Source organism: Pieris napi, chromosome 8 (assembly GCF_905475465.1).
Source record: "Pieris napi chromosome 8, ilPieNapi1.2, whole genome shotgun sequence".
NCBI lineage: Eukaryota > Metazoa > Arthropoda > Insecta > Lepidoptera > Pieridae > Pieris > Pieris napi.
In genome coordinates, this window is record NC_062241.1 from 13,162,972 (window position 1) to 13,186,288 (window position 23,317).

General features: G+C 36.7%; 3 protein-coding genes across 3 annotated transcripts; all 3 read left to right on the plus strand.

Annotated features, from left to right (window-relative positions):
• The first annotated feature begins 12,447 nt into the window (after positions 1 to 12,447).
• Positions 12,448 to 15,698, plus strand: LOC125051781 (E3 ubiquitin-protein ligase Arkadia-like). Its single transcript, XM_047652338.1, has 2 exons — positions 12,448 to 12,531; positions 13,737 to 15,698. The coding sequence occupies exons 1-2, from the start codon at positions 12,517 to 12,519 to the stop codon at positions 15,357 to 15,359; spliced, it is 1,638 nt and encodes a 545-aa protein (XP_047508294.1). The 5' UTR covers positions 12,448 to 12,516; the 3' UTR covers positions 15,360 to 15,698.
• Positions 15,699 to 17,592: 1,894 nt separating this feature from the next.
• Positions 17,593 to 18,408, plus strand: LOC125052064 (neuropeptide-like protein 29). Its single transcript, XM_047652727.1, has 2 exons — positions 17,593 to 17,725; positions 17,957 to 18,408. Exons 1-2 carry the CDS (start codon positions 17,714 to 17,716, stop codon positions 18,305 to 18,307), a joined length of 363 nt encoding a protein of 120 aa, XP_047508683.1. The 5' UTR covers positions 17,593 to 17,713; the 3' UTR covers positions 18,308 to 18,408.
• A 2,609-nt stretch (positions 18,409 to 21,017) lies between these two features.
• LOC125051692 (eukaryotic peptide chain release factor GTP-binding subunit-like) lies at positions 21,018 to 22,352 on the plus strand. Its single transcript, XM_047652194.1, has 3 exons — positions 21,018 to 21,090; positions 21,217 to 21,414; positions 21,763 to 22,352. Exons 1-3 carry the CDS (start codon positions 21,079 to 21,081, stop codon positions 22,225 to 22,227), a joined length of 675 nt encoding a protein of 224 aa, XP_047508150.1. The 5' UTR covers positions 21,018 to 21,078; the 3' UTR covers positions 22,228 to 22,352.
• Positions 22,353 to 23,317: the final 965 nt, after the last annotated feature.

Here is a 23,317-nt window from a genome sequence, read left to right on the forward strand (position 1 = left end):
ACATATATTTTTACAAACTTGTTTTATTAATTACAGCTCGGTAAACCGTCATTAAGGCATGATCGTATGATTATTTTTTTCTAAAATGGCTACAAAATAATCCGAGAAATATAAATAATAGACATTTAATTTTATAGTCAGAAATCAAGCAAAAAAAATATTGTACGAACATCGTGTTCTCTTAATGTATAAAACCTCTTTAACATCGACAAGAAAATAACAACTCAGGTTGTAGCTAAAGACAGATGCAGATTTATTGAATAATAAAGTTTACTTCCAATCAAACAAATACAAATCGGGCTAGCTGACAGATGTTGCGAAACAAATAGTTGTTTACGAAATACGAAACCCGCTGGACAGGCTCTTTGTCCTGTCTTAATTACTTCAGTAGGCTAAAAACTTCAAAATGTGGCCAATGGGTATGCGCTCTTAAATGTCAACGAATGAGAAAAACGTAGTCAATATTATTAAATAAACAAAACAAATTAGAAAGACCACACACATTACCAACCTTTACACATAAGGTGTCGCCAACAACGTTGGAAACAGGAAAGCTTCCATATTGTAATGCTAATGTCCGTCACCTCTGTACCAAACTTTTGACTGCTAAGCTTGTTCCGTGACGTTAAAAACGTTGGCATGATTATCGTTTATGGAAATTAATGACCCCGCATCCTTTAGATATATATATTATGTACAATGTATGATTATGACAACAAATCTAACAAGAATATAAGTTTTTCTAATACAAATATTTTAACATACCTAACTGAATGCCTTCGTTTCGAATATGTAACAGTTGGTCGCTTTGGATAAGGCGTCCTTAACTCAAACAGTTAATGTACACATACGTGAGTGAAATGTTTATTCTTACATTGTTCACGTTTTAGTTATAAGACTTTAGTTATACGTGTTAATAAGTATTCATTTGCGCCTCTCATAAGATTATCACATTGTAACCCTCATTGTGGCAAATTGTCCCACGGCTCGAGATAAATCCCAGAACCTTTACCTCTATTCTAAACCGTAGAAAAGTGGTGGCTTTAGATATGATGCTTTATTTACTAGAATATATCTTAAATAAATGTAGCTAAAGTTCGGCGAATCAATATACGAAATACAAGATTGTATAAGCTAATTGATTAGTCATTGAAATTTACCAATCAACTTGTACAGCGTAAGCCTTACTTATATTTTTAGTCGTCATTACCTCGCACTTTAAAGTGAAAACAAAAATGTATGCAAGTAACTCGTAATCTGTTGTACTCGTGGCATTAGAATATATAATAAGGCTTCTACGCCCGAGGCGTCGACCCGTGAACTCTCCCCTCATTATTTTTATAACCTCACTACAACTTATTATAGTGAGGAAACATAATCTGTGATTTTGTTAGGGATACTCAAGTAAAACATAATATTTGTTTCAAAAACTGTAGTAAAATTTACATGACAGGACAGTTCGTTGTTCACAGCAATATTGCAAAACGTATACCAGCCGTGTGCCGTATGCGCGCGCGTGACTTTATGGCTACAACATCAAGGTAATGATTCAATTTAAATCAGTAGGTATGTAATGGATTCGCTCAGGCGGTCTCATTGAGAAACTAATCATAGAATCTCATGTCGGCCACACGGTGGTTATTGGATCGATATTTCGGTTCGTTCGTTGTCCACGCTGAACAACAAATACTACATAGCTAACGCTGCGCTAAATACTTTTGATTAAAAATTAGATGCTTTTTTAATCGTAGTTTTATAGAGTCTTGAATAGAACGACATAAACAGCTATATTTATTAGAGATAATTATTAATGTTTGTACATAATGTTTCACTTCTCTCATATTAATACAAGTTAATATACTAAGTCTTCCTTGGGAGACGTACATTATGAAGCGCTGCCTTATGAAGCTATGAAAATGAAACATTTACTTTATATTATTCTAGACGAGGAAATTCCGTTTAAAAAGCCCGGAGGAAATACCATTGTAACTGTGATGACTAATATTAAGCAAGTAAACGAGTGCAAACTTTCTATCAAAATATTTATTATTACCTTCTTCTAGTACGAAACGAATAGCGTGCATGAACTTTTACACTTTTTGCCATTGTGTGCAGATAAACGCAAAGATATAATTTGAGAGCAATATTGTCGAAAGTGTTCGCACAAATTGGTTTGTTAGGTAATACCTACAACTTTGCGTTGTATGTATTACACTAAAATCATAATTTTAGTCAAAGCCGTTTATATTGTCTAGGCAAAATGTTTATGATATGATGAGTTAACTGTATGCAGTAAATATCATTACGATCGACGAAATCTGTTTTAATTTATATTTGTAATGGGTTTCACAATAATTATGTGCATAACAAAATGGACGTGTAAGTCGTTTGTGTAATGTGGTGTAGTACTTTTTATTCCAACTACGTATTTCTAGTGTTTGTTGGAATTATACGTATTACGTATATGACCTACATAAAAACACATATATTATGTTTGACGCATGTGATACGTTTGTCCTACGAATGATATAAACGCAGAATCGTAATGTCCAATTTCAAATTTTAGCTGAGGCGCATAATTAAAAGCCTGACATCGAAGAACGCGTATTATTACTTTGACGTATAATCAAAATGGTAACGGAAGTTTTAAAAGTGAATTATCGAATGGAAACCTGTTCATATCCATGAGGATTTCGTATCTCTTCAATGAGAGTACAAATTATGTATCTTCTTGAACATATATGAGTTGTTCTATATGAATCTGTAATAAGTCATTGTAATTAGTGGAACTATTGCAATCAAAAGACTTCACTTTAAAAAAAAGAGATTGCTTCAGAGTTCTAACAGATATAATTTAGTAAGTCGTCAATGAATCGAGATTTAGCATTTAGCGCGACAATAAAATAAAATTTTCGTGCTAAATCAATATTTGAATGGCGTTTTCACTCGAGAAGGTCTCCTTCTCAGATATTTTTCGTATAATTGCAGTCAATTTACAATTTCAATTGTATAAGTATAGATTTAAAAATTTCGACTTCATAATAATATAAATTAACAGAAAGTAACATTTTTGCGCACAAAATGGCAAATGCAAAATAAAAGAACGCAAATACGTTTTGGTATCACTAATTTCATGTAAAGAAATAACAAATCGCAAAAATACTTAAGCAGTGAAGTGTACGAGACAGCAGTACCTAATTGGATTATCACAATCAGAAATTCACGTGACACGTTTTCATGTCGTATCCTATTAGAGGGATTATGTTTGTTTATGCCAATCTATAAGCAACTTTGTATAGTAAATAGCGAAGACTCGGTGAATCTTAAACTAATTTTATATCTTTCTCGTGAAAAGTTCCCTTATTGGAAAGATACTATACAAGTCGCCATTTCCCATCGTGCCATGTCAAAAAAAGCTGCAACCATTGCTCGTTATTGTTACCCTTTTCGACCAACGTCCTCTAAACAACAGTCTGTTTAAAAAAAATCGCTCAAACGTGGTTTCAAACCTCAATCAATCGTTATATTTTGTTTGTACTCGTAGTAATATAAAACAATCATTAGAATTTTGTTTCAATTAAGTTTAATTTCGCGATGAATGGCAGTAAACAGAGACAAACACTCGCGATTTCAATGAGCTGATAATTGTGTCTGCACACGCGATCATCACGACGCATAATCACTGCCCACTCTCAATCCGTAAACCGATTTACACATTTGACGAGATATGGTCAATTTGAAACAATTAAAAATTATAACTTCATGAGTCTTTAGCATATTAAACTTAAATTACTATAAATACTCTGATTCTGACCTTAATTTTATGTGAACATCAAAACTGGGGAGAGAGGCTATAAATGTATCAGTAAGTTTTGTCTCATGAAATAAAGCATGTTAGAGCGAAATATTTTATTTTAAATCTGGCAGCATCTCATAATTCGTCTGTATAATCAGTTTGTGCTGTGTACACAAGTGAAACTAAAGCAATTTAAAACGGAGAGGTATATTCGGCTCACGTACAATAATAATTGTTCCTGTTTAATATTACTTTGATGACCTACTACGTCATCTACGCCATTGTATGTTCGTCCTAGAACGAGCCGAGAATCAAAATAAAGCGTATCGTTAGATTCCTTTGTTACATTGATCTTTTATTAATTATAATATGATACTCCCGCGAGTACCGGGGAGTGTAATAAAATATATTATTTATTGTATGAACATATAAATTACCCTACAATTTTCAAAACACTTTGTAGATAAATAAATTAGGATCAGATCTCAAATCTAGCATTTGTTAAAAGACAGGTCTTTTGAGTGGCCGTTCAATTGATTTCTTAATCCGACTCGCTACCGCGAGAAAGCATAGCGATCCCACGTATTTGTACAGAAATGTTTCCCGAACTAAAAGGCCGCTGACGTATTCAAATTCAAATTCAAATTCAAAAATCATTTATTCACGTAGGTAACACAATGTACACTTGTGATTCGTCATTAAAGATATAAATATTAATGCTTCTAATTTTACATTTACTGCCAGTTCTCAAATCAAGGGCGTAGAACGGAAGAGAAGAACTGGCAATAAACTCTCCGCCACTCTTTTTAATCGCCATGTTTTTTTTTTTGTTTTTTTTACACAACGGTTGTAAGGAGCTGCAACCATTACACCATGTTCCACATGACATTTTAAGTAATTAATAATAAGAACATAAATAAAAACAAAGACTTGTCCCCTATCAGCAGGAGGCATGGTGAAATAGGAGCACGCACTTACATTCTCGTGGGAACAACACGCAAACACATAGTCGAAATAATTAACATCACCGCATACACGAATTCAAGTACGACCAGTCACCACAAGCAGCACCCGTTCACGAGTATGACGCATGGCCAGCCATCGGCCCCCTCGCCATATTTTAGGGAGAGAGACAACCCGACGCATGGACGCCGCCACAAGCAATGACATTTAAGCGAGCATGACGATCCTTGAAATGTGGACTTGGCTACATAAGAAGTTCAGATTCAGTCGTGTTACCTATAATATATACTGGAGCAACTCATATCCAAGCACTAGGATCGTTTAAATATTCATTTATATTATAATAAGCCTTAGTAAGCAGTTTTACTTTAATGTACGATTTAAATTTATTTATTGACAACGCTTGTATCTCACTAGGGATTTTGTTGAAAAAACGTATACAATTGCCTTGGAAAGAATTACTCGTTTTATGCAGCCTTCTGGTTGGTGCGCTAATTTTGTCTTTATTACGAGTACTATAATTATGGAAGCTACTATTCTTTTTAAAGATATCTATATTTTTCCGCACATACAAAATATTCTCATAAATGTATTGACTTGCCAGAGTCAAAATATGTAATTCCTTAAATTTGCTTCGGACCGACTCCCGTGGGGACAACCCACAGATCGCTCTTATAGCCCGCTTTTGCACTACAAATATCGATTTAATGTCAGCTGCATTACCCCACAAAATAACACCATATGACATTAAACTATGAAAACTATATTGCCAACGTTTAAAAAATAATATATGTATCTCATAAAGGGAAAATTAATTCGTCTATACCTACATCTTGTTTAAAGCCAAACTATTATACGTAATATAACAAAATAAGTTTATGTTAACAATTAACATATCTCCATAGTTCATAAGCTAAAAGTAATGAAGAAAAGCTTCAAAAGTAACGACTAATTTGCAACTGTAACATGAATTCACGCAATTGAAGCAAACCTTACTTGCACGCTTAGCTGCATTTCGTCTATTTATCTTCTCTTTATAGACTTTGAACGTAAACCTTTTTGTCTTAGTTAAAAAGCTCGACAAATCTTTTAAAGGAAATGCTTGTTCCACTAAAAGGTACAGTTATTAATATCCTGTTATGAGTGACTAGTGTGAGCATGTGTAACACAAACGACTTCCGACAAAAAATTGCTCAGCCCAATTTTATTGCTCAATAATGTAAATACTATTTTGTCAGGCGCTAAATCGTAATGTTATTTTTATCAAATGCTCAAATAACCAGCCCCTCTGGTGTATTCTAGTTCTATTTCATCATCTAATATGAATTAAACGTTTTAATTTATACAAAAATTTTGTTACTTATTATACATTTAAGATATATTAAATTATAGGATAAAATTTTAAAAGGAAGTCCCAGAACTTTCCATACATAACCATATAATATAATAATACTCCCAGAACGGTCGTCCTACCATCACATCTGGTCATCCTTTATGCCGTTTTATAACATCTACACGGTATCTCCATGTGACTCGTTTTGTCCATTCAAGGTCTTTGTAGACTTTGATGTCTAGCTCAAAATGGCTCAGGAAAATGTTGCTCAGATATTTAGGTACCGTTTATCTTTACTCATTTTAGTTTGCAGAATATACGTATGTATAATAAGTAAACAGTTACCAGCTGGTTTTGCTGGCTTCGTAATTACCGAAGAAGAGATATTGGTTTTCTTCTTTGGAAGGTAATAAGGCAAAATAAAGTCATAATTGCTAAATACATATATTGATTAAGTTCTTAGTAAGTTAAACGACGTAGGCACGTCCTACGACTACGAGTTGAACTTCAAACGACTGCCAATTACTAATTTTTTAAGAAAATATATGATAAAAAAAATATTTAGTTAGCGGATTTCTTTTATTCTGGACTTAATTTATGTTTATGGAACAAAAATGTAGTATTACTTTGTCTCACAAGTCTTTAAGGCGTTTATTTTTAACTTCAAATAAAAATTGTGACAACATATTTTGTCAAGAACACGGTATTTCACTTTTTCATTTTCTGTCATTTGAAATATATTTATTTAATGTGCATTAATTGTGTTCTGCAAGACAGGTGAAACTCTTTCTGAATATGACAATATTTAAATGTTGTCGTATCGTAAATTTTGCGTTATTATTATATCAGGCGCTACCCACAGACGTAAAATACAAATATGTATTTATAAATTTATGTTGTATATAACATGATATTAAATCTTTATCTTTGTACATGTGGGTTAAAAGGTGAATGTAAATAAATTTTGTAATCCCTAAAATATGGGGTTGTACAATCCTATCTCTTTACGACATTATAAAACCCCTTTAGGATTTTGCGTTGATATTGCAAAAATTAATTATTCTCATCTTACAAGACCAGGAACTAAAGGTAATTATTATTAGCAACTCTACAAGGTTTCTAATCCTATATTTTCGTGTCGTTACAATCTTCGTAATTAAGTAGGTAGGTATAGACTGTTATTTAAGCTAGTATTTATATTATTTATCTTTGTATTCCAAAATGTATGCTAAAGTAGTTTAGGATATTAAAGTGTTGTTGCATTTTTTCCATTGACTTTTTGACAGAGACTTTTTACCTTTACCTACTATTGAAAACAATCAAATTGACTGTTCTACAAATAACTGTTTTTTTAAGCTAGGGGTAAAATAGGCGTGTAAATAAAACACCTTGAATTATATGTGCTCATTGCCAAGCACAGATCAGTCTAGAAAATACAGTTATAATCAATAATCGTAGTTTCACATGTCACCTTGAACTAAAACTGAACTAATTTCAAATAATTTACGTTAAACTTTGATATATTACTCAAGAATAAGTAATAAAGATGTTGACTTATTAGTTACCTACTTTTTGCTGAAAGGTAAACACTGGAGACAATGAAATCTAAATTCTAGTAAAAAATTCGCATAGAAATGTACTAATATAGAGAAATGTCTCGAGCTTTAGGTAATGGGAAGGGCGGAAGCAGTCAACCGCAACGGGCCTTTGGCAACGACGTTGTGCACAAAAGTGCGCGCAAGTTGTCCCGCGCTGCACTAGCTCGGCGTCATGCCGCGGGTGCCGCTACTTTTGCTGGTGATCGCTGCCGCGCGGGCCGCCGATGTTTTCGTCATCGCAGATACTGCAAACCAGACTCAAGCCCTAGCAGATGCTCTCAACGAGACCGTCTTACACGCGACCTACACAGACCTCAGTGAATCTAACGACACGTTAACTGATGGGGATCACGAGCCGGTCGTCCGGAAAAAACGAACATTCAGCGACATCGTGTTTCGCGGCCTAGCAGATGTACTTGGCTATAACGTAGCCCGTAAGCCACCCCAAGCTTTTCAATTTCCGCCACCTCTCGCACCCATCCCAGGAATAGACTCACCAGCACAGGCAGGGCCTGCACCAGCACCTACTGCGCCTCCAGCGCCACCCTGTGCTTCTCCTCGGGCTGCGGCCCCTCCACCCTGTCGAGCGCGTACACCACCGGCTCAACCTAAAGCACCGCCACCTTGTGCTAAGCCTCGAGCCGCAGCACCACGTGCCAAGCCCACTCAACCACCAGCACTCCCACCCCCTTGTGGAACACCTAAAGCCAACCCCACTACACCAGCCCCGTGCTCTCCTGCCGCACAACCAAAAGCTGACTCAAGTCTAGAAACAATCAACACAAACTTTCGCCTCAACTTTAACTTCAATCGAGCACTAGCGACGCCCACTCCCGTCGGTGAAGAAGTAGGTGTTGCAGACGAAGATGTATTGTCAGAGCAGACTCCCGCCAATCCCATTGTCATCCAACCCCGTGCAGCTAAATTGCCTCCACCCGCCCCGAGAAATCCCCGAGTTTACGTTGATGCTTTTGTACTTCGAGATGGCGTCGCCCAAAGAGTACACACTGTAGATGCGCAAAACATTAACAGAGCACAAGCTGCAGATGACGACTATCTTTTCTATGTGGATGACGAGCCGACCACTCAGCAGGGTCGCCAAGACTTATACGACGACTACGAAGATGATCAGGATTCTAGCGATCGTTCAAGTGCTCTACGAGATGTTGGAAAAGCAGTAGATCAGTTTTGGATGCAAAAACCACCATCAAAACAGAAATTAGCCGCGAACGACTACAGAAGAGTTCATTTTGGCGATCGTGACGTAGGTAACCGACTTATAAGTGAAAGTGACGATTATTCACCAAAAACAAAACGAACTAGAACAAAACCGAAACGCATTCCTACATCTACAGATACTGACTTAGAAGAAGAGAGCGAAGTGACAACAACGACTCAAGATCCACGACGAAAACTGAAGCCACGGGTGTTGCCGCCTACAGAACATAACCCCAACCAAATTGATACGATAACAGTACGCGTTCCACCGATCTATAAAGAAAAACGTCCTAAAAAACTACATAGAGAAATACCCGAGAAACCGGATCGTGATGAAAACGATTTCGAAGAATCTCCTCGAGAATATGAGGAAGATGCTGAGAGTGAACAGAGCATTCAGATAGATCAAACTGAGGCGCCAAAACGCAAACGACGACGAAAGAAATCCAGGCGAGTGCGATCGACTTACAGTAAAGACTACAGTGCGGGGGACTACGACTATTATGGCGAAAAAATTCCTATTTCTGAGGAGGAGGAACACTTTAAAACGTTGACAGTGCCACCTCCTACGAGAGATGCGGATGTAGCACGCTTAGAGGATGCTGAGGACGAGGGTCATTTCCTTGATGACCATGAGAGGCTTCGTGAGGATTCTGAACGTATTATCGAAAAGAAACCAAGAGGAAACCATGAGGATGAAAGTGAGAAGAGACCTGATGATTCCGAGAGATCCGATGACAACGAACGTTCTGATGATGAATCGGAGCGGGCAGGGGAAATAGAACGCGCCGATGAAAGTGAAAAGACAGACAAGTTAAGCCCTCATGCGCGAGTCCGAGAGACAGGGTACAACAATAAGTACGTAAGAGCCCACAATGTCCGAGTAGACCAACCACGACCTCACGCAGAGCGCCGAGGCATCACCCTGTAATGCAACCCCGCCATAAGCAGTTTTATTTATTAACTATTCCTAAAGTAGTGCAATGAGTGTTCCCGAAAACACAAATAAACCTGTGATCTAGTGAATAGAAATGTTATTGTTATTCTTATTACTTTTATATTTAGATAGAGAAATGTATTTAAGTTTCTTAATAAATTTTACCAAATCGATTTCATTATTTGCATTTGCGAGGCATCGACCTGACCGCTGAAGCGTGAAATTCGATTTGTACAAGGCGACGACTGAGCGATAAGGCGGTCAAGGCCGCACGAGATGAAATAGAAATCACCCGTCGGGAATATACCGAATACCGAACAGTAACAATCAGCACACAACCATTTTCTTTTTCACCTACCACAGCGCTATACAACTCATTGCAGCATAGTTTTTAAATATGTCTTTAACCTATACATGTTACTATAATAAAGAAGGGTCCAAATTATATACCCGAATGTATTGTTTGTGATGTTATGATGTTAGTTAGCAGTAATTTGCTTCTAAATCTGCTACTTTGAACTTATTTCTGCGATACATTATTAATCATTTTCACTTCTTGGACAATTGAACAGAAATAAATTATCATGGGGGACACCCAAACAGGCAACGCAGGCAGATAAGTTAGCTATGAAACCAACGCAGAAAGGTGTCTGCGCCAAAGCCGTACATACATTACGGGATTTCTGACTATCGAGACAACCACCAATTCCACCTAAGGAACTTGTTGTGTTTTTACAAATTCGTACCTTATCCTTAGAAGTAGATTGCACCTCGGAAACGCGAGGTATTTTTTGGGATAAAACCCTTTAATGGTATTTGATTCTCCAATTATGTAATGAGCTATCTATAAATATCACCGTGTATCCCTAAAGCTAGGGACGCCTTATAAGGGACGTTTTTTCAAAGTTAATGTTGGTCGTAATTATACGTAGGTGCAAGACATACCTTATCTATAGATTCTTAAGAAATTGTTTGCAGAGAGTGTTCGCTACATATTAATCACTAATAACAGTCAAAGGCTTTAATTTGAAATAATCGCATAACCCGGATGACAAAAATAAAATTAGTTTATAGGCTTTCATTTGTTTCTTATTGGTATAATGGTACCACCATAAACATTAAGTTACCTAACTTACCTTACATGCTATACGGAGATGACGAGGAATGGCATGGCATGTCAGTGAGCGCACGCGGTGGAAAGTGCTCGCCATTTGGTAACGCCATGCATTATGATGTCCTGCAAACACAGGGACGAATTCACAATGCGACACTCGACTCTCACTCCCAAAGAAAATTATGTTCTTAGATTGGAGAGAGAGATCTCTATGCAGAGAGTGAAGGGAACCTTATTAATAAACCGTATTTATTGAAATATGTAAAATATTGTGTATTGGGGGCCTATAACAACCTATAACTAAGATGCATTGCTTAATTATAACATGACGTCGAAAAAATCAGCCCGTTTATATTTCCACGTGATGTTAGCGGTAATCAGATTTCGTTCATTCAATTTGTATTAAAACTCGTACCATGACCCCGCGACTGAACCAAAATTTAACTGTTTCGCGTTCAAACTTTGACAGAATAAGCTATTCTAAAAAGTTACTTTTGTTCAACTTTTTTATATCGAAATGTGGAAATAATAGTTGTAGAACATATAAAATTAAATATTTTAGGAGATAAGGAACAAGACGACAATCCCCTTCTTCGAAAATTCCGACTTCGAATATGTCGAGTTAATAGTTAGCTATAGATCAACGACTTCAGTGGTCCTAAACGTAATTGCCTAATAACTAGTTTAATAATATTTATATATTTAATTAGGCATGTAGATAGTACCTAAACCATAGAACTTGATTCCCAAAAATATCGAGCTTCCGCCCGCGTTGGCTTCTTGTATTTTACGAAAGTGCGACTTCTTCAACAATAATTCCGTTTTTAAAATATAGCATAATGAATTACACACCGAAACTTTTTTTAGGAATCAGGTAATTCATAGGTAAAAACTACAAAAATAGACCCCGCCTGATTCTTTAATATTCTATACAATAAATAAGAATGCTATATCATTAGTATTTATTAAACTTAATTCAAGTTTTCCTTATAACGAGTATATTCATGAATTGTATTATTTGTGATTTAGGAACATAAACTTATCAGCTAGATTATTTTAAGAAAGCTTATTGGTAAGCTCCAAGTCAATACAATCTCGTTGATCTTTTTTATGGTTTAAATTAACTGGGCTATTAAAAAACTATTTTGCAACAAAATGATTTATATTCTGTTAGATGTTGTATTCGATCGTTTCTTTAGAATCCCACCCTGTCGGTATTGGATCAATTTTCTCTATTACGTATCTTATAGATTTGTATGCGTCCACGCACCCATGTTACACGAATGACGGCAACTGCTACGCGAGTTGACTTCTTAATTACGCTGATAACTAAAACGAACCTTCAAACATTGTAACAAAGTCTAGTTTACTGTAAATAAGTTTCGGATGCAGTATTTAGGAAGGGAAAGCCTCGAAGCGATGCTGGCTCGTCCAGTGAAAATAGGACGATTGTTACATACTAATCGTTATTATTTTAAGTTATAAGTATGGGTGGTGGGTCGACTTGTAATCCGTTGCTAGGAGACAGTTACGCCGTCCGGTCGGCGGCCGATCACCATGAAACTATTCACTGTGAGTATTTCTCCGGGATGCAGTGCTCTTAGTGAAGTGCCTATTGCTTACACATGTCTCGGGATTATTATTGTGTGTTAGTGTGTAGTTGGTAGTGAAGTGTAAAGTGATAAATCTTGTACATTGTGAAATAGATATATAAAGATTATTCCATACTAAACTCTAATATAAAATAAATAGCTTAAATTTTATAAAGGTTGCGACACTTTACAATGCTCAGATTAATGTTTGAATGTGGTAATGTTCGTGGTTTTTTTAAGATCATAAGTTAACCCACAGCATTAAAACTTTTTAAAGTAATAGAAATATTACTATATTTTTTGTAAGATAATGAAAAAAGTATAAGACTACTAGCTGGTGCCCGCGACTACGTCTGCGCAGGATTAGTATTTCGAGTAGCTTATATTAGCGTGGCGTAGAAAAAAACTACTGAAGATGGCAATGTTAATCTTAAATAGTCAATTTTAAGATAAACACTTCCATCATACATTAATGTGTGGAACTCTAGCGGTTTTAGCAGCGCACGCCAGAATAGCTCGCAGATAGTAGTTTTTTTCCTACTTACTTGATATTTCGGAAAATTCACACACTATCTTTATAAATTGTAGCCTATTTGTTATTCTGATGCATAAGCTATATTATTGTAAAGTTTCATTACAATCCATTCATTAGATTTTACGTGAAAGAGTAACAAACATCCATCCATATTTACAAACTTTCGCATTTATAATATTAGTAGGATATTATATTGAATTTAGAAAAACAATCAAATCATGTATATTTTTTATTTGCTAGGTAGAAGCAAAATAAAACGCCTGGAACGGAACCCAGGCAACTTTAGGATACGCGATAACTATAAATAAAACCGATTTTGTTGTCATGACTAAGCACCAAGTGATTTGTCTCAGAGTCAGATGCTAACAGCTAACAGCCCTGTCATTCTGTAACTCACTTCACGAACTCACACAGCGGTTTTCGCATCGGCGGTCGCTCTCAAATCAGTCGTGAAGCAGTCATTTTATGATTTGGCATTCTGAAAAGGTGGGAGCTTGTACTTTATTGTTTATCAGAATGCCAAATCATAAAATGACTGCTTCACGACTGATTTGAGAGAGACCGCTGATGCGAAAACCGCTGTGTGAGTTCGTGAAGTGAGTTACAGAATCGCAGGGCAGAACTGTCACTCATATTTGATAACATTTCAGACCGCAGTCGTGCTGTGTATTGCCAGCAGCGTCGTCGCAGATGTCGCACACGTAAAGGCCGCCAAAGCGAAGTTGATCAGTCATCTGGCAGGCAACGGAAAATATCACAAAAGAGGCATACTGTCTCACGTGCCTCCCTTCAAGTTGGGGCATGATATACCCCTTGTTACTCACTCCGTAGTCAAGCCACTAGTGGTGAATTACCCACCCACAGCAACCATTGCATCAGTTAAAGTTCCACTTACAAATCCCCAGAGGTATCCGGTAGGTGTAGGACACAAAGTGACGGGGCTGCCACATCCACATTATGCACTACGGTTTCCTCACACCAAATATTACGTGAAACCCGATCATCATTTTCACCATCACCACCATCATGTAGAACCTAAGCCTGTAGTACCTGTGGTGCCAGCCCCGGTAGCTCCGGTGGGCCCCATCGTGCACACGGCCCCTGTTGCACATCCTCTCCCCGCTGCTGTCCTGCCAGCTCCACCTGCGCCGATTGCTTCACCACCGCTGGTGTTTCCTCAAACACTTAAACCTCTTCTTTCTGCAGCTTCCATACCTCTAACTCCGGGCGTGCTTCCTCGTCAAGTATTTCCTCTACAACAGCAGTACGTTATCCGTCCAGGTGCTGCAGTTCAATCGTCATACTTTGCCACCTATCCCCGATATCCGTTAATTAACAGTTACCAAGCTCCATTGTTTCCAGTGCCTGCGATTTCTGCAATTAATGATATCCCAGCTATACCTACTGCACCTTCAGTCCATCAAGTAATTCAATCGCATAATCCGCATTTTCACCTTGTACCTCAAGCTTATCCCCAAGAAAGCCCAATAGAACAACACAGTCCTAACGTCGTTTACGAACAGACTCCTACACTGGTTTATAATAGTCATGACGTCCCACAACCCGCTGTTCACGTTCACCCAACCCAAGAAACATTTTTACATCCAACATTTAATATTCAACCCACCCAATCTATCCCTCATTCCGCTGTACCTTTGCAACCAACCCAGCCTTCAGTACCGGTAGAACATGATGGTTGGTCTCCAGTTCCATCCAATCCTGAGACTTTACACCACGATGGGGTAGCGCAAGCTCATCAATTTGTACAGGAGCAAGGGACGCAAGTGTACGAGCAGCATGATTTCCAGCATCAGATTCACCAGCACATCCAACAACAGATTGAACAAGCCCAATACGAGCAAAGTTTGCACAACCAACATCACCTACAGCAGGAATATGGAGTGCCTCAGGTCAGCCATGACTACGCCCAACCAAATCCAAACCAAGGTCAAGACTTTCTACAGCAGGCCCACGATTTTTCCCATAATAGTCATGACTTAAATCAGCAAGGTCATGATTTGACCCAGCATGGATATGATTTTTCTCAGCAAGGGTACGACTTTTCCCAAGGACATGGTTTTTCCCAGGCAGATTTCGCACAACAAGGACATGACTTTGAACAAGGCGAAGACCTCGGGCAGCATCCCAGACCTGAGTACGGAGTGCCTCAGTCGGAAGGGCGCAGCACGGACGATGACATTCAACAGTTCCACAACCATATCCCTCTGTCTCTTCAACCACCAATCGACAGACCGTTAGATCACTTTCAGTAATAACTCTAGCTCTCTAGATAACGCATGAAATTGAGTGTCTCAACGGTCGCGATAAGTCGAAGCGACCGAGTCATTTGTTTTTAGTAGCATTTAACATTGTACAAGAGAAATATGTAAGTGATTGTACTTGTCACTACCTCGTCGAAAGCATGTGATAATTTATATTGGAAAAGATTTGGGAAAAAATTTGGTGTTTGAGGTTGCGACGATTTTATATAAAGTAAGATAAAGACAGTTTGTACAAAGTAACATACATATAGCGTAACGGATAGTTGAAGATTAAGTTTTATGTTTTTGCTAGACTAAAATATTGCCTTTTTATTTTTATAAAATGTTAATTTAGCCCTAAGTATATTTATTGTGAAATAAATATATAATGTTAATAAAGTGTTAAGTTTTTGTTGAATTCCTTTTTGATTTAGTAAAAAATATGTTCAATAGCAGTATCAACAAGAAAAATGTTGCTCTAATCAAGTAGAAGACGTTTATTTTAGAAATTGTATCACAAGTAAAGACAAAAGGAACCAAAGATAAGAAAAAAAATATTCCCCTTTTAATTATAAGAACGTGAAGCGTCTGTATCATTTATAACATATTGGAACACGACATAGAAAATATAATCCATCGAAAGTCCCGCTGATTGTCTCTCTTTATTAACTTACTAAACTGCATCGCTTATTCATATAATGGCATCCAATAACCAGCCAGTTTAGGTTTCCACGTGACCTCAGCCTTTAAAATATGTTACACTTTTTTTTATTAAATATGTAATCGGGATGAATAAAAAAGTTCTGATCTAGAGGTATCTAGTTCAACTCATAAGATTTCACTGAACAATTCTTTCGTAGAACGGCAGCACCTTCCTATTAACTACAATAAAACGTCACGGCGGTTGAAACTTGTAGGAAATACTCATACACATCAGTTGAGAACAAAATTCCATTTAATATAAATAAAATCTATTACATCGAGGGACGATGGAAAGAATGTCACCTCGGTAGCCAGTTGCCTGTTTAGCACCACCACCGCCTTCGTTGAGTGCAATATGTCCATAACAAGAGTATACTTTTTGAAATTGAAATTATTAAATATATACCTAACTAAAACAAAAAGCTTCCTTTCCATACGACCGAAGTCATTAATATCATATTATAGTGTTTACCTGATTAGCATTAACTTATTTAATAGCCAGTTCATTTAGAAGCCATTAACATACACTTAATTATTGTTAAACGAGTCCGTCTTTAAATACATTCACTCGGATAGTCTGATAGCTTGATAAAACTGTGGATGTGTTAAGACGTTTATTGTAACAATTATTGTAATGTGTGCAATGCAAGTGAAACGTTATTAGCGAGAACTTTAGTGAGACGCGCTCAACTCGATCATCACATAGCGACCACGGTAACAATCTCAAAGCGTGTGCTCGAATGTTTAACTATTCCACGGGTATTTCGCACCAGTCTTGTTGTAAGAATTTTAAAAGTCCTCCGTGAGTTAGAACGGGAACACAATCTTCTTGACAACTGCTACCTGAGACCAGTGGAACACCCTCGGTGTCGTAACGGGTCTTATACCTTCGGTGAGCTGTGGCAACTGCCTTTGGAGCATGAATGGATCTGTGGCGAATGTGGGACCATGCTGTATGACATCGACTATGGTAGAGATCACACCCGGCTTTAGCACACTTGCCGGTTTCACACTTCCGGCCTAGAAGAGATCCGCAGCAATAACACATACCCAACAACTTTGTAAGAATTATGAAGTCTCGCGAGTTTAAGCGTAAATCATCCCAAAAATTAAAGTTCTTATCGATAAAGTTAATGAATAAGTTTGAATAATGAGTTAAAGTGGTCGACTCCTAGACGTCTTAACTTTGATTAGAAATGCCCGTGTTATACAAACATAAAGTCTTGGTGATAAGTATAACTTTTCCTTAAAATATATGACGCTATTTTTATTTATGAATGTTTGTAAAATTTCCTCAGTATTGAATAAGTTTTTTCGTCCTGAATTAAGGCAACGGTAGTCAATTATAAATACACAAAATATTATCAATTCCTAAGTTCCTAGAGCTGTAACTAGGGTATTTGGCAACCGAGTACCTAGAGCCTTACTAATTATAATTATGTACTTTTAACGTATGTAACGTTGACAAATTATAGTTTACCGGTATTTAGGTGATTGAGTAATCCCCATGAGATCAGAAAGTCATTTACTAGATCAGTGACCGCTGAGATAATTCTGTTAGAGGGGTTGTGAGGGCGCGTATATAAGCGTCTGGAGGGCCGCCGCCGCAAACACTGCACCTGCATTCTGCAACATTCGCTGAGTTACATATACTAAACTTAAACATGAAGGCCATTGTGAGTAAAATTTTCTTCTAAAACCTGTGATCGCTGAATAAGTCGTTCACTCTCAAACAGAACAAAATGTACATAAAACAGAAAAGTGAAGTTTAATTTTAAAGTTCAAATTTTTAATTGATATAGATATATATTTTCTCTAAATTCTACATTTTCATTATGATATATGCAATAAATGTACATGCAGCATGTTCGAAAAGCTTCTTGAATGTTATTATTCTTATTTTACAGGTGATCGTCCTCTTGTTAGCCGCCGTAGCAGTCTTCGGCGCTGAGGAGAAGAAGGAGAAGCGTGGACTGCTAGGGCTGGGTTATGGTGGACTTTACGGAGGTCATGGTTTAGGTCTCTACGGAGGTCACGGCTTAGGTCTTTACGGAGGTCACGGCTTAGGTCTCTACGGAGGACACGGTTTAGGCCTGTATGGAGGACACGCCATCGCCGCTTCGCCCATCGTCAGCCATAGCGTGGCCATTCCTGCACCCATAATCAGTCATGGAATAGCTGCTCCAGTGTTGGACCACGGAATATACGGCCACGGATTGGGCGCTCCCTTGCTGGGATTGGGTCACGGGTGGCATTAGGGCCTACACTCCTCGACAACCTCGCACCGGCGAGTCCAATTAGTGTATTCCAGTGCCAAATTAGTTTTGTGTGAGTAATGAATAAATTATGAAATTGTAAACATGAAGTGTCATTTACTTTCTAGATATCTATAGTTTAGTATTTTAAAAACAATAAAGTAGTTTTAAGCATAAAGTAAGTTAGCTTATTCATGGTGCGTAGTTAGTATTTGTAACTAAATGAATGTGAAACAAGCGCCTCGCAGGCGCTGGGACCGCGCAAGGCGTGTGTTTCACAAGAGGAAGTAAGTATTTAGATTTTTGCGACACCTTCCGGCCGCCGCCCAGGTTTTAACAGGTAGCCACCGTTTATAGTAATAAAGTTTAGTCTTATGGTTAAACACTTTTACGTTGTGGTTTTAGATATTCGATAATCCTTTCTGTAAGGTTTAATAAATTTAGTGAGCAAGTGCATAAGATACTCATTTGATGAAAGAGTTATACATAATTGTCATTTTAGTAATGTTTACCATAAAAGTAGTTGCCGGCTGGCACTTGGCAGTCGATCTAATTCCACACTACCCCAATAAGTTGTATAACCAACCAGCTTCGTGCGCTACATATTATAGAAATTTATTGCGCAGTGGCGATACGCTAGGCCCTAACTTGCCTATTTACGATATTAAACTTTAGAAGTATGCCAAATAACAATTTTAAAAGGAAAAATACATATATAACTGCCTAGAATCGCTTTAAGATTTGTAAAGATGTAAATATTCAATAAACGCCTAAACCGGGTGTTGGGTTGTAACTATAGCGCATTTAACCTTGAAACCTTTAACTATGTATTCATTCCCGTTAAGTCAAGTAAGTATATTTAATCATTCAAATATTGTACATGATACTAATTAACCATTAAAGATTTAAAACAGAGCAAAAGTAAAGGTCCAAGATTATATCATGACAACGATAAAGTACTTGGCAACTGTTACTAATATGGTATGATCGCTGTACAAACAGTACTTGCAACACATTCGCACGGACCAACTCGCAGACAATTATAAATAGTGAGCATATTAAATTTACCAACAAGAATAACTTAACAAAAGTCATATACTAAAAATATATACATAAATATAAATTAAGATCTAAAAGTAGCCAATGTAAAATTAAAGCATTTTCGGGGAGTTGGAAAACAAATCAACAGTTTCGAAAAGCTTACAAAGTCATAATACAGTCGAAGCATTCTTTTCAAAGGAGCGTTGCACTATTGCATCGCAATTCCAGAGAGTCCAGATTATAAAGCACTCCATGCGAGAAATATACGTTTGAAATGATTATCTTAATTAAATGCATGTATAGAGAGCAGCACCAAAGAATGTAAAAAAAATAAAAATAAAAAATACAGTGTAATTTCCATATAAGAATTTTTGAATTGTTATGATATCCGTAAGATAAGGCCTAGTAGCTGATTAGATTTTACTACTAACTTATTCGTCGATGAAGACTAGACGATGGGTCCCGTCCCGTCCGTAAACTGATATGTATATGATAAACACGATTGTTTTTTTTTTTCACATAACATTTATCATAAGTGTTTGACACACCACGACTGTGGAATGTCGTTAGTCGGTCATTAAACTTATAGATCCGCGATATCGGTATCAATTTCTTGCCGCAAAAGCCCCATTAGCAACATAAACGAATATACCAACTTATTTTATCTATTCTTAAAATTAAAAAGATCAAATATTGTTAAAAAAGGGAACTTTTGTATAAATAATGTATGGAAATATAATTAATCCATACAGAGAACACAATATGAACTTCAATGAGAAAGACTAATTGCCGGTATGGTGGAGATCATGAATCGACGGAATACTAACTAAATAAAGGAACACTTAACCATAACCCGGGTCGTAATGTCGCCAAACAGAAAGCTCGCGAATAGATATCGACGTAAGGAGGCTATAGTTGTACGAGAAACCCTCAATTATGAAAAATATCGAATTGCGAATTAGGATGATGTAATAACGGTATTCAAACAATTCTGATTTTATCCTGTTATTTTTTTTTATTTAAAGAACAACATTTTTTATTCCTTTTTATGTATAATATTTCTACATAATATGTACGTTGTATGTTTTATTCAAGTTTTTTATTTTTTTTATCATCAATTGCATGTCGGCCAATCAGATTAGAGTAAGTATAGCTATACCTAATTTGTATTTGTAATATATTTATGTTAAAACATCTGTAGACATTGAACATAAAAATCACAATAACATTGTAAAAATGACTAATAATGAGAAAATCATCTCAAAGCATAGAGGTGTATAAAGCATTTCATGTTAGTGATTCTAATTTTAGATCACAAATGATAAATGAACTTCTGTAATACTGCTTTTGTGAATGCATTCTACATTCTAGTTGTTTTCCTTTTCTTGCATATTAACACTTATGTGCCACACCCAAAGGTTGAAGAGCATGAGTCTGCTGAAATAAAACAATAAGGTAAGTTCTTGGAAATTATTACTTTTTTATAGCTATAGCTAAATTTATAACCCAAAAAGCGCCACAACGCCAGAGGTCATTAACCCTCAGGTTTATACGAGTAAACAATATTTGTCTAATTAAATCTTATATAATATTCCAAACTCGTTATAACTCGTTTCCTTAAAATTTATGTTTTTTTATAAGTTCTATCTCTATATATAAGTAGCCAAGAGTCCTCACCTCATAACATTCGGTCAGGTCACACGGTCGGCGTCGACAATTTATCACTTGGCAAAATGACATTTGCAGTAAGTTGCTATTAGATGTTCATAAGGCTTTATAAATCTCTCCTTTTAATATTATTATTGTATTGTGTTATTGTATAAATTATACAAACAATGTAAAATATCTTTAAAAATGTGTGAAATCTTTAGATCGCTATTTTTGCGTTCTGCACGGCGGTGGTGGCTGCGTCGCCCGCGCGATCCACGCGCCACTACGAACCAGGTCTGCTCCAGTCTACATCTCTTCAGAGCAGCTCGCTGCAGCAGACGCAGTATGAATCCACGTCACTAGAGCAAAAGACCTACCAGCCACAGCAGCCACTATACAATATACAGCCTAATCCCACGGTAAGAATATCTTTTCTCCTCATTATCAAAAATCGCAAAACACGTTATGCAAAACTTACTTATTCTTTACCTAAGTCTTATATATCTACAGTCTACATTGAAATACTTGTAGGTCCAGTTTAAACATCTCATTTGCATAGAAATTACATACCTATATGTATTAAAAATACCAACGGCTCAATAAGATTTATTTATTGCTTAATAAAAAACAATATTTGTGATTTTAGGCCGTTTTGGTACCTAGTTCATTTGTTAAAACGTTATAAGCGTCTGAATCAAGTATTATTTATTTTTAAGCAGATTGTTTTATAATGATCATAAGAGAACCTTTTTTTAATTCCGTTACAGTGGCAAGCGCCTCCTGTGATACCCCTGAACCAGAATAAAGTATACTCGGGGCCCCAATACACGGCTCAAGAGCCAATTTACACTCAGCAGCTGCCTGCAGTGCAAAACATTCAATATACACAACAACACAGACCTATCCAGCAATACAATTCAGTGCAACAGTATAGTCCCATTCAACAATACACTTCCAGTAATCAGTACACTTTACCACAACAGTACACACCCACACGGCAGTACATCTCTGTTCAACAATACACTCCCACACAACAGTATACACCTGTCCAACAGTACACTCCCAGACAACAGTACACACCTATCCAACAGCACACACACCAGTACACACCCGTACAACACACTCCTATTCAGCTGTACAGGCCCCTCCAAGAATACAGACAGGTGCAGCCCATCCAGAGTTATGTTCCTCACAATTATGGAAGCTACCAACGTGTGGAGCCTTGGTGTTAATATATCGTAATAGTATTTACATTGCAGTAAAAATAATGTACTACCATAAAGGAATGTATGAGACTGAAAAAGAATTAAAGTGTACCTCACTGTTGCTTACAATTATAGTAAAAACTAAAAACCCACGTACTTGTAGTTTCAATTAATATTGATACAGAAGACCTCGTAAACGAACTACAACTTCGATAAGCAGTTTTCTACATTTTTTTTTACTTTAAAGTAAACATCGTTCGTAAGACAACGCAGATTTCTAACAAGTTAAATACGCGGAGACTAAAGGAATAACAATTGTTTAGACATTGACAACGCTTGAGAATAATATTAATCTAGTCAGTAGCATCTCATTTGAATAGGAGCCTGACCACCTCGTCGCATTTGCTTAAGAGAAATGGGTATGGCCTTAAATTTCTTGGAAGTTGGAGATGACGGTTTCTTTCAAGGCGTGGGAGTGGACTTTTTTCGTCAAGCAAAGCTATAAATAGAGCCAAAAGTCTTCATCCAGATCTTGTTCTTTTTCATACCCAAGTGACTGTGTATAATATTACAGCTCTCTGCTTGCTATAAAACAAACAGTAGCACGACGATCTCTTTTTTAATCTTTTGTTCAGTCACTACCGCGTCCCGTGTTGTGGTTGTCTATAACGGAAGTTCTTCCTCGCTTGAACTCTAGACACCTCTGCACACCAACACGCAACCGTAGAATATGGAGGAGCATCATCCCTAGTGTTGCTCTCAAGTCTTTTTTAGTTTTATTTCCATTATTAAGACTATTTTCCGACACGACTTAAACCAATGACTTCTCTTTTTAAATAAAATAAGAGAATTGTTGTTTTTTTTATTATTATTGTATATAATACATGGGCTATGCCCGCGTATGCGCATTATCACTATTTATTAGACATCCCTCGTAAAATGCACCTTAAGATTTTATTTATAAAACAATTTTTAACTGGATTGAAGTTATGTATTTACAATTATTTTATATAATTTTAAATAAAACCGACGTTTCGCGTGCTTTACACAGTGACTCTGATAATTATTGTAAATACATAACTTCAATCCGGTTAAAAATTGTTTTATTAAATGTGTA